Genomic DNA, 16,069 nt, shown 5'->3' with positions numbered 1-16,069 from the left:
TCCTTGTCCAGCCGAGCACATACACGGTCAAGCACACACACTCACGCATACATAAACAGAGCCAATTAGCAGCGTTATTTGAGAACATCCATCACGCAGAGCCGTATTTCCTCAGAGCTTAAGTTTGGAAAGACAACATCATTAGCAGTAGAGTAACGTGTAATCTTTGAGCAAGTCTGAAAACAGGAGGAGATTTGTCAGAACTGCTGATTTCAAACAGACGTCAGACGCCACAGCACCACTGATGCTGCTGCAGGAGCCGTTCACGCAGCCGTACACGTCGGGTGTAAAGACGTCACATGGAATGAAAACAGGTGAAAGTGATGTCAGAGTGCAGCCTGGAAAGAACTGCTCTCATATGAAAAACAACATTTTAGCATGTGTACTGTTACCCATGTCACTATTGAGCCAATAGAATCCAAAATACTACACACAGCCATCTTTCTCTATTTTTTTTTAGAATGAAATGGCTTCTGAAACAATATTACAGTCAGTGGAAACTAAAAACCTTTAAATGAAGCTTAGTGAAAGTTCAAGAGTGAAATACAAAATAGAGATTTGGATTCAGTTTTGCAAACTGAATTCAGACGTCACAGTGACGCATTTTATAATCTCAAATTAATTTGTTTTTATTCAACACTAATTACCCCAAGGCAAACCTGAAAACTACACACACATTGCACAGAAAGTGGGAGGAATGGGGGTTAAAGGTGCCCAGCGGCCCGCTGTTACACCACAGACCCTGGAACTGATGTCTGTCTCATCTTTATATGATGCTGCTTTTCACCTATCTCTCTCTAGTCCTGCATCAAGCTGTAAAACACACATTAAATGCCTCTTCTCTGTCCGCTACCTGCTTATTACATTCATGTCCTTCAACCTGCAGGAATCTTCCCCAGGTGAGAGGCTGAACCTGTGAGGAAGACTGTTATTTTCTGCAGTACATCTACTTTCATATATATTTCACGACAGTTGCCATATTTAAACTACTGCATAATTCACATGTACAACCACACCACATTTCCATTGCAGACAGCAAAACAAAATGTGTACACACCGTAAATGTCAGTGATCTCATGAACCCATGAATCCAGCTGAATCAGACATAATCACAAGTAATGCTGCCTCACCTCACTCTGCATCTCTGGGAGGAATGTTGTAATTCATAGAGGGATCTATAAATACCGCAGGATCAACTGACCCTCAGTCCTCTGCTCACTGATTTATCACTCAACTTAATGGAGAAGAGGGGAGGAGAGGGGCCAGTTATATAAGTGATGGGAAATAGGAATATGAAAAAGGACAGGAGTGTTGTCTTTGACATTTCTGGCCACAAATCAGCTAATTGTATAAATATAGTACAGTTAACTGTAAAAAGTTGCCAAATAACACTTTGAAGTAATCATAAATGGGTTGTTCCAACTTTTGGAGCGCTCCTCAGGGCTGCTAGTGTCATTTTTCTCATAAACACAGAAGTGAGATGTATTATTTCAGTGGTGGATGTGATGTTAAGTTGTGCCCAGCCCCCTTTTTTTCATTGGTAGAGTTCATTGGTCCCAGTGAGATGGTGAAATGAGATCCAGGAAGTCCAGTGCAGTAATGGACACCGAGAAATGTTTAATCCTAAATTTGCATGCTGTCATGCTGTTCTATGTATAACGACACACTGTACTGAGGATCACAAAGCTGTTGCCTGTATTGTTGTTCTGAGCATGGCTGGACTTCATATTTTGTCACCAACAGACATTGGAGATAAACTAAGTGACTGAGCTGCACCTGTTTAAACCAGGATTCAGACCAATACGTGATACTCCTTCAAAAAAGTGAATGATGCATTCAAATGAATGAATGACCAGAAACCACACTAACCAGAGAGGGATATGAATTCATGAAACAAGATAAACAGGAAAACAAACATGTCAACAGCAGAGAAAACTGGGTTTCTGTGTCATCATGACAATGAGTTGTGTAGTTTCTAATTAACACATGTTGCAAGAGAAAATCCTCTCTCTCTCTCTCTCTCTCTCTCTCTCTCTCCACTCCCTCTATCTCTCCGTCACACCCAAACACACACACAGAAACACACACAGAGTCAGTGTCTGTCTCTTCCATCTTCTAGCAGTACAAATGAGGTCATTCAGGATGAGTTTTATCAGGGCCCTGGAGAGCCAATAAATCAGGAGTGTGTTGACTTTACACTGTGTGTGTGTGTGTGTGTGTGTGTGTGTGTGTGTGTGTGTGAGTGTGTGTGTGTGTGTGTGTGTGTGAGTGTGTGTGGAACAGAGACACACCAGCATAGACAGACTTGCAGAGAGAGAGCATATTCCCTGAATGTCCTTTCTTGCTGTTTAACAATCTGGGAATTTGTCTGGCTGACCTTTCCCGTGTTATGCTGCTAGGGCACTAGAACACACACACACACACACACACACACACACACACACACACACACACACACATGTCTGGTTGCTACATGCTGTATCACCACAAAGTATTCTTTCTGCTCTGAACTTCCAACCATTTCATCCCTCAGTATGGACTCATAAAATCAGCAATGGTTTCCACTTAAGTAGTATTTTGATGTCTGCTTCTAAATTATAGAGTACAACATGTGGAGAGAGGCTGTTTGGAAAAGAGAAGACCATCTTTCAGCCTTTTTTCTTTGGACATCAGTCTTCCTGCTGACGAGGCTTCTTGCATAACTTAATCAGAGAAATGTTGGATGAAGGAAGCACGAGTTAGGGCGGTTTCCATACATGTCTTGGAAAATGTATACTGGAGATATGTTGAACTCGGTTGTTCACATACTGATAGAGCACCTATTGTCAGATAAGTGATGAACAAGGAGGTATTTTTGTCCATAATTGGAACAGGTCAGAGATATAGCTGATGTTTTACAGCTGGACAGGAGACAGACCTGATTTGGTATTACAGAGCAGGAAGAGCTGGAAACTGTTGAATAAGAAACTTCAAGAACTGTGTGGTCTGTCATTCTTTAATGCAGAAATACAGCTTATATAGTGTGCAAAATGAAGCAGGTAGCACCAAAGTAAAGAAAAACTCAGATCCTTTGAGTCTTTAAAGGCCCCCCCAGATTTGAAAGACTTGCACTGTATGGTGGCACTTACAAGCACAGCAGCACAACCCTGACGTGTTATCACCTTTAATTGGAAGTGCTGAAGTTGTTGTCCTTTGTTATCTAGTTACACATCAACCAATTAATCTTGATCAGATACAGAGCAACACCAGCATTCACTTATTCTGGCTAATTGGTAAGTTCAATATTTACACCTTTGAATTCTGTTTTGGTCTCCACCAACCTTTAGCTGCTAAATGCTCCACACACCAGGCTTAGATTCTCTGATCTATTCAACAGTACAGTCATCCTTTTAACCACTGCTTAAACACTTCCACTGGATATTAGTAATTATTGTCCAGTCATGTATTGCAGGGATGCTTGTTTTGGATCACAGAGTTTGCTCCTTTTAAAATCCTTTGTTGCTTCCTTGGACATTTCATGGATGTCTGGTCATTAAAGGGCCAGTTCACCCAAAGTTCACAAGTGAGGCCTTCCACTCAAAAAGTAACCAGGACATTGTTTCTTTATAAACAATATCTTTAAGTACTGGCATGACTAGATAGAGGCAGTTCTATTTGTAATTTGGCTGAAGTGACCATTTTACCAATTTAAATAAAAAAACAACAAAGAACCAAACTACAAAATTGACTCACCTATGTTAAGTTCGACAGTATTAACGTGAGAAATACTTTTTTCTCTTATATATTAAAGAAAGACAAAAAAAATCACTAACTAAAGAATCTATTTATTTTTTGGAAAATAGTAAAAGCAATTTTAGAGAGATTTAAAGGAAATACCCAGGATGTGAAAGTGACTAAGCAACAGTAACAAGTTCCAAAGATAAAGACAGAGGCTAAAGCCTAATGTTACACATGACTTAAAGTCAGAAAAGCAACACTGTGCCTGTAAAGCAGGGTAGGTCTTTATTCACTGTTCCAGCCATTAAAATGTAAAAGCTGCATGAACATTAATGTATTAGACTTTCAGTAGTTAGCATAGCAGCTACAGTTCCAACGTTAATTATGTTAATAATGGCTAATGTGGTATAACTTAACTCTACTAATGGTGGCTCAAAAACTAGGAACGTACAGTTGCACTCAAAATGATTCAACCCCCATGGTAAAGTAGACGTGTTGGCAAACTTTCAGCTGTGTTAAACAAACAACTCAAACAAGACAACAAGTAGGGGTTTGTTGGTTGACGGTTGGTTGCATCTTAGAAATATGGGTAAGTCAAGAGAATTGTCCAAAAAGTTAAGAGAGGAGATCATTGCCTTGCACAAACAAGGAAAATGACACAAAAAGATAGCAAAGGCCCTGAATGTTCCTAGAGAAATTCAAAGCTAAAGGAACACTGGCTACACTACCTGGACGTGGCAGAAAGAGGAAGGTATCAACGGCTGCCACCAGGTTTCTGAGGAGGCAGGTGGACCTCAAGTGACCGCAAAAGACCTGCAGCAAGACTTGGTGGCAGCAGGCATTTAAGTTTCAGTTTCTACAATAAGACGCATACTAAATGCTGAAGGCCTCCATGCCCAATGCTAGACGAACACCACTACTGAGCCAAAAGCACAAGACAATTCGGTTCCAATAAGCCACCGAAGTTTTGGGATTCTGGTCTGTGGAGCTATAAAACAAAACTGGAACTGTTCAGGTCTATGGATCAGCAGCATGTCTGGAGGAGGAAGAATTAGGTACATGCTGAAAAAAGAAAAAGTCACAGTCACCTGACTTGAATCCCATAAAAAATCTCTTGTGGGATTTGAAGAAGTTGGTAGCAGAGAATATTAGAGAGCTGGAGGCTATTGCCCATGAGGAATGGGCTCAGATTCCTCAGGAACACTGTCAGAACCTGGTGTCTGGCTGTGCATCACGTTTCCAGCAGGTCATAAGAGCAAAAGGAGGCTCCACTAAAGATGCTTATCAAGAAGGGTTTGAATAATATGCAGTTGTCACTAAAAGTGGCATATAGTGGTGACTTTTGAGAAACCATCTGTAACATTAGCTGTGTTGAGCTATGTTTAAGCTGTGAACACACCTGAAGGTTTGGATTGTTTGCCAATACACCTAATTTGCAATCGAGGTTGAATGATTCGATTATTACCATTACATGAACCCCAAGCAGTCTATGAAGCACAGCCATATAGCTGTTGAACCTTGTGGATGCCAGATTCATCAGACTATTCATGACACTGTGAAACCTGGTCCTCCCCTTAGTGTTTATGTGCCCTGCAAGTGTGTGTGTGTGTGTGTTGGTGGTGGTTCACAACCACTCCAACTTCTAGCTGGAAGCAACCATTTGGAAAGGTATGACACACAGTGAAGGCATTTAAAAGGCCCCTGAGAAGCATACACAAGGGGCAGACACACACACACACACACACACACACACTCTCCAGTCTCTGAGGGCCACTATCAATTACAGTTATTCCCCCACAGTTTCCATGTAAACACAAACATAGGGAGAAACAAAAGTTAAAAATACTCAATCATTAACCTCAATATGAAGCAAAACAATTCCCTCTCAGTCACTTCCCACTTTTTGCCGCCCAGTAAGTTACCAGTGCTTATCTTTGCAGAGTCACCACATAAATTGAATTACTTACAACACAAACACACACACAATGTTTTTGGCCACAGTTTACCAAAAACTCTACCAAGTAATTCCCCTGTGAACTGATCCGGCTATTTTCTTCAAACATTTTCATGACGCTCACTGCATAGCTCTGCAATGACATATCCTTTATTTTACGATCAGACTTAAATGCTGGTTTGTGGCATGCCCTATAAATCATATTTCACCCTCTCTCTCTTATGCAGCTGTGGTTTTTCAACATGAAAACCCAGAGCGTCAATAGCTGCTGGCTGAGAGCAGCGAACTGTCAGCCAGGCCAGAAACTGCATGCTGAGCTCATCGCCCCCAAGCTGCTGCATGTAGTTTGTATTCTTTTATTACTTGGTGAGACTTCGTGCAACCTGACCTCACAAGAGAAACTGGCAGGTTGAAGAGTTCTGTTTGAACATAAACTGCATGAGTCAAGGTCTGTCAGCGAGAACAGTGACGGCAATTAGCTGCTTTGCTTTTCCAAACACCCTTTGTGTTGGAAATCCGTCTGGTATTATTCCAGATCTGTCACAACAACCCAGGAGAGGAGAGCCAGAACGTCAGACCGTCGTTGGAGCTGTTTATTATTCAAAGATCATAGGAGCGCAGCACTGTTAGCTCCGAGCTGAAGTCAAGACACAGAAACAGTTGAGAGTTGAGGACGAAGTAACACTGGGGCCTTTGTGGTGAGGAGGAAGGAGGAAAAAGGAGATGAAGGAGAGTTGAAGCCACACACTGATTAAAGCTCAAACAGAAAGACCGTAACACACACACACACACACGCTCTCAAAACTCACTCACACAGTGAACTTTCCACTAGCTCTACATGGATCTTCATGCATGCAGCCAGTGGTTTGGTCACACACACACACACACACACAGATGGGACCTTCCCTGCTCTTGACATGAAATTTCCACTAAGTTTAAGTTACCAGTTTATTGCTGAGACACAGTGTGATCAGAGGGTCAGTCTGCAAACCTGAGTTTGTGGTGACACAGCCAAGGCGACACCCCCCACATCATCTGACTGACTGACACACTGGCGGCTCTGACTAAACATGCGGTAATGAGCACACTAACACACCGGCACAGAAGGAGAAGAGGAGCCTGAAATGATTGTGTGTGACTCACTCGCTATACTTTCATATTTCTCACTGATCATCAGCTACAGACTAGAAGGCGACCTGCTCGAGGTGGATGAGTTGTTTTCACTCAACATAAAAATATAAATCAGAAAAAGGACAAACGGCTCTTTATTTAGCCAGAACTCTACAACACGTCTTCACTTACGACCTGTATGAGCACATCTAGAGACAGCAGATCACTGATAACGACCCAGCAGCCAAACAGCTAGAGCAGCATTAAATCATCTGCAGCCTCCCGCAGTATGCCAAGCTCATTGTTTTATATACAGTTACAACATCCAGGGATCAGAGTGTCTTCACTTCTCTATATCGACAGTGAAATCAGCCAACATCCAGCACTGGCCCCAACTTGCCTCCTGTCTAACAAACTGTTTTTTTGTCTTAAGATCTTTGCCTGGATAAAGTCATGGTGCTTATACAGAACTGATGTATCATTTAGTATCCCAAAAGTCGCGCTCATGTATTTCTCAGGAACAAGCATTTATGATGGACAGAACCCGTTGTTAGTCTGTGTCACTCTGATCTGAAACTACGTCACTAAATGTGTTTCAGTCTTTGGCGGCTGCACGTTTGTCATGTAGGCAACCTTGTGTAGTAAGTTTCTGAAAATCACTGGGTCATATGTAGGAACTTTTAGGCACTGCACAGAAACATGTACAGTGAGAATAGAGGCGTATTATATGGTGTTCATTTGAGACATTATTACAATTACATTATTACAGCGTCATCAAATTAAGGAAATCATCACAAGAGATTGCTTAACAGCATTAAACAGGAAGTGCATGCAGTTCATCTACAGCCTGTATGAAAACGTGCCTAATATGTGAAACATAATATATGGATGCTTGGGTTTGGGTTGACCGCTCACCGCTGTATTTGCTAGTTAGCTCATCACCTCACATCAGTTTCAGAAATTGCATTCTTCCAGTTAAACTTTCAGTCATGTCATATCAAACATTTAAACTTATCAGCTTTATAGCGTTGAGTCAGGTCCTTCAGTATCAAGTAGCATAAAAGATGTTAGATTTATTTCAGCACAGATTTCACATCAGATTTAATCAACTCTTGGATAAATATAAGTATCAGACTGGACAGACAGGCAGACACCCAATATTAAAAGACTAACATCAGGATCAAAAAACTGATCTGGACATTTTAGGGTTTCCTTTTGTTCTGTTCTCTTCTGTTTTGTCATGGTGTTTCTTTAATGACCATCAAAAGTCAAATCTGTTGTCTTTTCTTCTCCAAGGATCCTCCCAGACCAGCAGATCACTGATCTGCTGTGTTTGTCTGTGATCAGTCCTGGGCCACACACACACACTCTTACCCCTCAGGGCACGGGGTGCTGGCAGCGCACAGACAAACACACATGTGGTACCAGTCTAAGTGAAGCTCAAGTGTTTATCCCTGTAAATGGACTCAGACCTGACTGACCAGTTCCAGTGGACAGTGGATCTTAGAGCTCCTCTTCATCAGTCCACTTCAAAGCTGGAGGCTGCTGTCTGTGAGCTCTAAGGTCCACTATGTTTAACAAGCGTGGTTTTCAGTGAGTGTGTTTCTAATGAGAGAGCGCAAAGGGACGTTTTAGAAGAGACTTGTGTGTATGCAGAGTTGAGTGTGGAGAGAGTGTGGTGTGTGTGAGGAAGCGACAGAAAGAGAATTAATAAGAGCATTATTGTCTATGATGTAGGGTCTATATTTATCAGTGTTCCCAGAATTACATTTCAGATTTCACACATTCAAGTGATTACATAATTAATGAGGAAAAGCCAATCTATCACAAGTATTTGGCCTTCATTTCCCCCATGGTTTGGTCTATTAAAACATCACCACGTCTTCCCATCTTCTATTATTGTGAAAAAGCATATTCATTCTCTTTATATATTTTATTTATGCAAAATAGACAAAAGAGTAAATAAAAATAAATAATAAAATATAATAATAAATAATAAAAGCTAAAATGGAGTGGGGAAAACAACAACTAAGAACCAAACGAGTGCAGGCAGTGAAGATGAATGGAGAGTGACTGCACTTACTGGCAGCTATCTGTATTCTTGTTGTCTTTAGCCCTGAAGATTGAAAAAGAAAAGAAATGGCGTAGCCTCCTAATAAAAGTGTGTTTGGACATCAAAGCTTACAAGGAAGAAGCAGCTGCATATTGTGTTAAAACTCTTCTCACTGTCTGTCTCTGTGCTGCAGCCACAGAGGATCTACTTACAATAATTCTTAAGCCCTCTGACATTTCAATCAATCAATCATTTATTTATATAGCGCCAATTCATAACAGTGTTATTTCAAGAAGCTTTACAAAAAGAGCAGGTCCAGACCAAACTCGTTAATTATGAGACCCAATGATTCAGGAATTCAAAATTAAGGATTCAAGAATCCCCACATGAGCAGCATCATTCAGGGGCATTTTAATGTCAATGACAAGCTCCATGTTTGATTCACTGACAGGACATCTTGTTCCTGATAAGATTCCCCTCCAGGATACGTTCACATGGGAAATGTAAAGCGTAAAGGAGTGTTTATTGAACCTTCTGACAAATTAAAAAAAAAATTATAGCAATTTGCATATATATACACACACACACACACACACACACACTTAAGGTCAAAATTATTAGCCCCCTTTATGAAATCAGACAAAACCCTTGATCTCTCCATGGAAATGACCATTAACAACAAGTGTTTGTTTATTTGTTTCCAAAACAACAAAGACAAAATGTTCACTAACTTTGATTAGGATATTTTATTGATGCAATGAGTTGAAACATGAAAAGGCAAAAATGAAATGGACAAAATGATTAGCCCCCTGGCCATTAATAGTCAATAGTGTACCCTTTCTGAGCCACGACTGACAACAACCTCTTAGAGTAGTTCTTTACAAGGTTGGCACATGTCTCTTGAGGGATTTTGGCCCCTTCTTCCAATGCAAATTGTTCCAGCTGGTCCAAATTGCATGGTTTCCAAGCATGGACATTCACTTTGAGCACCCGTCACAGATTCTCAATAGGATTGCGATGTGGGCTCTGTGCGGGCCACTCCAGGACCTTGGTTTTGGTTTTGGTGTCCTTTAAGAACCAATTAAGAACCAATTTTGACGTATGCTTCGGGTCATTGTCTTGTTGGAAGACCCAGCAACGACCTAAGCCGAGACTAAGAGCAGATTTCTTCATATTATGCCTCAAAATGTCCCATTATTTTATTTTTTCATGATGCCATGCTCCCGAACGAGGCTCCCTGTGCCTGAGGCTGCAAAACAGCCCCACAGCATGATGCTCCCACCACCATGTTTAACTGTGGGAACGGTGTTCTTAGGCCTCTCCCTTTCTTCGCCAAACATAAGCAACATCCATGTGCCCAAACAGTTCCAGTTTCGTCTCATCAGACCAAAGGCCAGACTTCCAAAACTCATCTTTACCTTTCAAATGTTCACGGGCAAACTATAAATATTATATATATATATATGCGTGTGTATTGGATGTCTCAATTAAAGGCCCTCTGGTGCATGAATTACTGATCCCTGGTGGATTACCAGTGCACTGCATGTGTCTGATTGTACACATCAGGTTTTTCAGGAACAAAAAATATCACACTGATGATGTAGAGGTCTCAAAAAGTCATGTATCAAATAAGATATTCTTGGCGTTACAGGGCTAAATATTTTCAACTCATGTGACTCACAAATTCATATGTAATTTGCTCGTGCGAAAAATTCACTTCACGTTTGGTGGAAATGCACCTGAACAGCTTTGCTTCATAGTGCAGCTACAGGTCAGCAACGTTACGAGGTTCCTTTAAGTTGTGATTGTTGCATATTCACCAGTGTTGTATGTGTGGACTGCTGGTCACTCAGGAGGCCAATCGCTTGCTTCAACATCAAGTTTTCAGCAGAATCAAAGCAAAAAAAAACTAATTATGTTTCATAGAAACTCAAATTCACCTTAAAAAACAAACCAGACCCAAATGTCAGAGACATTCTGAGGTGAAAATGATTGAGGATGGAGGAGTGAGGAAGACTTCACGGGTGTTGGTCTGCTCAGTATGGTTTCTTCTGCTCAGAGCACACACACACACACACACACATACACAGATCAAATATTGATTTGATACAGTAATGGCTATGGTTAAATCAAAAGTAAAATAATGTCATCTTACCTGTACAGACCGTTGTTTTGCTGTGGAGAAAATGAATGATTATCACTCTGTCAGACATCAGCATGTCAAAATGATCTGATATGAACACAGTGGTTTGTCTGACACTCGCCTGCACTGCACATGATGACCTTTTACTAGCCTTTCTTATACCTTCTTTAATATCCTTTTTGAATCCATCCATTGTCTATACCACTTATCCTTATGGGTGCCGGAGGAGCTGGAGCCAATCCCAGCTGACTTTGGGCGAGAGGCGGGGTCACCCTGGACTGGTTGCCAGTCAATCACAGGGCCAAGATATAGAGACAGACAACCACTCACTCACACTCATACCTACGGGCAATTTAGAGTCACCAGTTAGCCTAACCTGTATGTCTTTGGACTGTGGGAGGAAGCCGGAGTACCTACAGAAAACCCACGTAAACATGGGGAAACGTACAGACTCCACAGAAAAAGGCCCCAGGTTCAAACTGCAAACCAGCCGGCCAGCAGGTCCAAACCTGGAACTTCTTGCTGTGAGGCAACAATGCTAACCAGCACCACTGTGCCCCCCTTTTCAAATCTAGTGTGTTAAAAATAAACTAAATGAAATTATGACAGACAGGCGTGGAGTCATTTCAGTTCTGTATAAGCGTCTAAACACTCACCTGAGTGCAGATGGGACAGCAGCACCAAGAGGACGCCCACCAGTGTGACCATAGTGACGCCCACAGTGAGGGTAAACATCCAGCTGCTTGATTCTGAGCAGAGGAACATGAGGTTAGGCGTCAGACATGTTTCTCTGCTGACGCTGTGTGGTAGCTCTCAGAACTACAGCGTCTCCTCCACCCACCTTCGACAGTCAGGATGAAGCTCTTTTTGATGGGCACTCTCAGGGACTGATGGGAGACGCTGCAGGTAAACTGTATCCCCGAGTTACTGAGCGAAGCCTGCAGGTAGAAGAAAGCTGACAGCGTGTAGGTCTCGTCCTGGTTGTGTTTGTGGCTGGACAGCAGGATGTTGTCCAGCACTGTTGGGAGCGGAGCGCCCACCCTCTGGCCGGACACCGACGGGTCCTGTTTGTGCCAAACTATCTCCACATCCAGAGGGTAGTAGCTCTCCGCCTTACAAACAACCTTCTGCTCCCCGCCATCCTGCAGGGAAAGAATGGGTCCAACGTTGAGGGAGACACGGGGAGGCTCTGAGGAGAGGAGAGGAGAGGTGAGGTGAGGTGAGGTGAGGTGAGGTGAGGAGAGGAGAGGAGAGGAGAGGAGAGGAGAGGTGAGGAGAGGAGAGGAGAGGAGAGGAGAGGAGAGGAGAGGTGAGGAGAGGAGAGGAGAGGAGCGGTGAGGTGAGGAGAGGAGAGGAGAGGAGAGGTGAGGTGAGGTGAGGTGAGGAGAGGAGAGGAGAGGTGAGGAGAGGAGAGGAGAGGAGAGGAGAGGAGAGGAGAGGAGAGGAGAGGTGAGGTGAGGAGATGTGAGGTGAGGTGAGGAGAGGAGAGGAGAGGAGAGGTGAGGTGAGGTGAGGTGAGGAGAGGTGAGGTGAGGAGAGGAGAGGAGAGGAGAGGAGAGGTGAGGTGAGGTGAGGTGAGGAGAGGAGAGGAGAGGAGAGGAGAGGAGAGGAGAGGTGAGGTGAGGTGAGGTGAGGAGAGGAGAGGAGAGGAGAGGTGAGGTGAGGAGGAGAGGAGAGGAGAGGAGAGGTGAGGTGAGGTGAGGAGAGGAGAGGAGAGGAGAGGAGAGGTGAGGTGAGGTGAGGTGAGGAGAGGAGAGGCGAGGCGAGGCGAGGCGAGGCGAGGCGAGGAGAGGAGAGGAGAGGAGAGGAGAGGTGAGGTGAGGTGAGGTGAGGAGAGGAGAGGAGAGGAGAGGAGAGGTGAGGAGAGGAGAGGAGAGGAGAGGAGAGGTGAGGAGAGGAGAGGTGAGGTGAGGTGAGGTGAGGAGAGGAGAGGAGAGGAGAGGAGAGGTGAGGAGAGGAGAGGTGAGGAGAAGAGAGGAGAGGAGAGGAGAGGTGAGGAGAGGAGAGGTGAGGAGAAGAGAGGAGAGGAGAGTCACTGTTTGATTCCAGCTTTAGTGAGGAAGACATCAGACTTTTCACTATTTTCTGAGATTTTATAGAAAAATGGATTAATCATTCAATTGAAAGAATATTTGAGGGATTCATTAACAATGAAAAGATGTTGCAGCCTCATACTGTAAGTTAATGAGCAGAAGCCAAGAAGTGTGAGCTAGATTAAGTAAAAAGTAAAGCAGTCTTTCTTGAATATTGACTGAAATATGCCTAAACCCTGTCTTGAGACCAGTTGAACATTTTGGGAAATACACTTATCGATGTTCTTGCTTCTCCTGTTAGAAGTGAAGATTGATACCCGTCTCATGTCTGTGCGTTTAACGTAAAGCTGGAGCCGGCAGACTGTTAGCTTAGCTTATCTTAGCTTAGCACACAAGCCAGAAACAAAAGGAAAGAGCTATCCTGGCTTACTGTCCAAGACAAAACCAACATACACCACCACAACATGTGCTACTAGAAATTGAAACCTTCATAATTCTGTTCTAGTTTTTTTTAATCTCTCCATACCTCCCCCCAGAGCCAGGTTAGCTGTTTCCACCTGTTCCTAGTCTGTATGCTAAACTAAGCTAACCTCTGGTTGTAGTTTCATATTCACTGTACAGAGATGAGAGTGGAATCAAGCTTCTCACCCAACTGTGAAGAGAGTGAATAACTGTTTTCTGTATCCCAAAATATCTGCAATTAAATTCATATATTACTCATATATTAGTAGCTAATTACCACTGGTGTAGCAGCAGTAGTAAAACCACTGCAACCCAATTTACTACTACTACCACTATTGTTACTACAACTACTAATAATGCTGTTGATAATAATAATAATGATAATAATAACTAACAAAAAAGCTCATTCTTGACCTCTTGACGTCAGAAATAGTAGTCTGACAAGATACACGCTAGCTCAAGGTCCACTTTGTTGTGGAGGAAACTGTCCATCAACTCTGTGCAACAAAGGCTGGGAGATGCAGATAAAAGTTCCAAAAATGCAAATAAATAGGCCTTTATTTAACTCTCTGGTGAAAATAAGACTCTTAATATCCCAAAGCATCCATCTAAACTGACATTTGATGCAAATATCCTGTCTTCAACTCTTCCTCACCTTCGACATGCAGACTTATGTCCACACTGGCGAACAGGGGAATCACTGACACTGAGCAGATGTACGTCCCTTGACTTTTCATCTTGGTAAAGGGCAGCTTATAGGAAGCATCCCCTCCTGTGAGGCCCCTCAGCACAACACCGGTCCCCTGGGTCGACCCCGAGCGGCTGCTGTGGCTGAAGAGTGTCGTTCTCTCCCCACGTTGTTGCCAGTGCCACTCCACAGAGACATTTGGTCCTTTGTGGTCAACAGCAAACTGGCAGTGGAGTTTCTGTTGGGAGCCCAGACCTGCTCTTACTGACGGGGACTGTGTTTTAATCACCAAGGCAACTGTGGAAACAGATGTGGCAAGACAGAGGAAGGTGAGAAGAAACATATCTGTTCTTAGATATGAACACAGATTAGGATTAAACCGAGTCATGGGACTGGTATTACCCTACCCTCCTAATACCGACTGAAGAGACTGTTACCTGTTGTGGTGAGTATCTCTCTGTCCTCAATGGCGGGCCAGCGGAGGTAGTCCTGTTGTCCTGGGGGCGGCTGGTCAGACGGGTGTCTGAGGAAGCCAGTGACAGTGAACAGGCCCTTGGTGTGTTTGAGGGTGCAGCTGAACCAGCGGTTGTAGTCCTGGGGCTCCTGGACGGGCCAGCGGACATAGATGCCCTGTGTGCTGTACCTTTGCAGCTGACACTCCAGCTGCTCTGCTTCCACTCCCTCTACATACCGCCACAGGTCCAACCTGGATCCTAGAACAGACCAGAAAGCAGTGGAATACAGGAATCTCGTGGCTGTTGATTCCACAGGGTGCAGGTCTTACCGGTCACCAGGAACGTGACGGCATTTGGGTTAACAGGGGCGTCTCCTTTTCGACCGAATTGCAGCATGGCCTGTCTGTGGATGAGCTCGGTCCGAACGTGGTTGTTATCATCCTCAAACACATGTTCATCAGTGAACTGACAGGGCAGCCATGACACCTGAGGGACGCACAGCACACCTGAGAGACAAACAGCAGAATGAACCAGTGTCACAGATAATATAGGGCATACTGAAGTGTACTAGTAGTACAGTATTGTATAGTATAGAACAATACTGTGTGGTACAGTAGTAGAATATAGTATAGTGCAGTGTAATGTAATACAGTGCAGTACAGAATAGGACAGTATGTAGTATAATGCATTATAACTTAGTTCAGCATCGAGGTCATTTCATTCATGTCTTATGAACACTCCGACACACAGAAGCAGAAGCACAGAAGGAGTGTGTGAGAGCTGAAGACAGGGAACTTACTTGCACACAGATGCAGGTAAATCAGGGTGTTTCGGGTCAGAACCATGATCATTAGTCGGTAGGAAACCTTTCTTCTTGCTGCTGGAGCTCTCCTCTCATGGCTCAAGCGGGTACTTTCACTTTCTTTTTGTAGGAAAAAAAACCTTGTTCTGCCAGCCCCTCGTATCACGTGTTAGTCAGATGAAATATCACTGAACCAAACGTTTCTAAATGTGTGCAATATAAGTAATAATATGTAGTAATATTGTGTAACATTTTAAATGAAACGGTCAATAATCTCGTCACCCACGTATCGTTAAATGAGTCAGTCCTAAACTGTATGATCGGTGTAAACTCGGGCACGCCGTGTTACACACACAATCAGGAAGGTGAAGACGAGCACACACACTTCCTTCTGCAGCTCCGGTAAGTCCCCACGGAGGCAACGTCATTAACAGGTGGGTGACCTGCAGTACCACCTCCGGCCTGCGGCGGCGCTGTGGAGATGACTGAGCCCCTGACAGGGCGGCGGGCCCTCCTGTCTCTGACTGGCGCTGAGGCTGAGCAGCGGAAGCGCTCTGTATGAAACTGTTGACCGTGGATGTATTATTGGAACACAGCCGAGATGTTCGACACGCTGCCGAACACGTTTAGAAACAGGCAGCTGTGTTAGTGG

General features: G+C 43.6%; 1 protein-coding gene across 1 annotated transcript; it reads right to left on the bottom strand.

Annotated features, from left to right (window-relative positions):
• Positions 1–9,069: 9,069 nt before the first annotated feature.
• On the bottom strand, positions 9,070–15,503 carry dhrs13b.2 (dehydrogenase/reductase (SDR family) member 13b.2). The gene is made up of 8 exons (XM_070829172.1): positions 15,415–15,503; positions 14,945–15,121; positions 14,598–14,873; positions 14,128–14,457; positions 11,819–12,166; positions 11,634–11,726; positions 10,990–11,009; positions 9,070–10,885 (listed from the first exon to the last, which is right to left on the bottom strand). Exons 1-8 carry the CDS (start codon positions 15,464–15,466, stop codon positions 10,871–10,873), a joined length of 1,311 nt encoding a protein of 436 aa, XP_070685273.1. The 5' UTR covers positions 15,467–15,503; the 3' UTR covers positions 9,070–10,870.
• Between the last annotated feature and the right edge of the window lie 566 nt (positions 15,504–16,069).

This window comes from Pempheris klunzingeri, chromosome 4, assembly GCF_042242105.1.
Source record: "Pempheris klunzingeri isolate RE-2024b chromosome 4, fPemKlu1.hap1, whole genome shotgun sequence".
In the NCBI taxonomy this organism is placed as follows: domain Eukaryota; kingdom Metazoa; phylum Chordata; class Actinopteri; order Acropomatiformes; family Pempheridae; genus Pempheris; species Pempheris klunzingeri.
This window is presented reverse-complemented; position numbering and strand designations above follow the sequence as displayed.

Bases quoted from the DNA above. Each gene is read 5' to 3' on its own strand.
- dhrs13b.2 (XM_070829172.1), bottom strand. From the start codon at position 15,466: ATGATCATGGTTCTGACCCGAAACACCCTGATTTACCTGCATCTGTGT. The intron at 12,167-14,127 runs GTGAGGAAGAGT...TCCTCTCCTCAG, and splicing joins CATAAGTCTGCATGTCGAAG to AGCCTCCCCGTGTCTCCCTC. The intron at 11,727-11,818 runs GTGGGTGGAGGA...TCCTCTGCTCAG, and splicing joins CTTCATCCTGACTGTCGAAG to AATCAAGCAGCTGGATGTTT.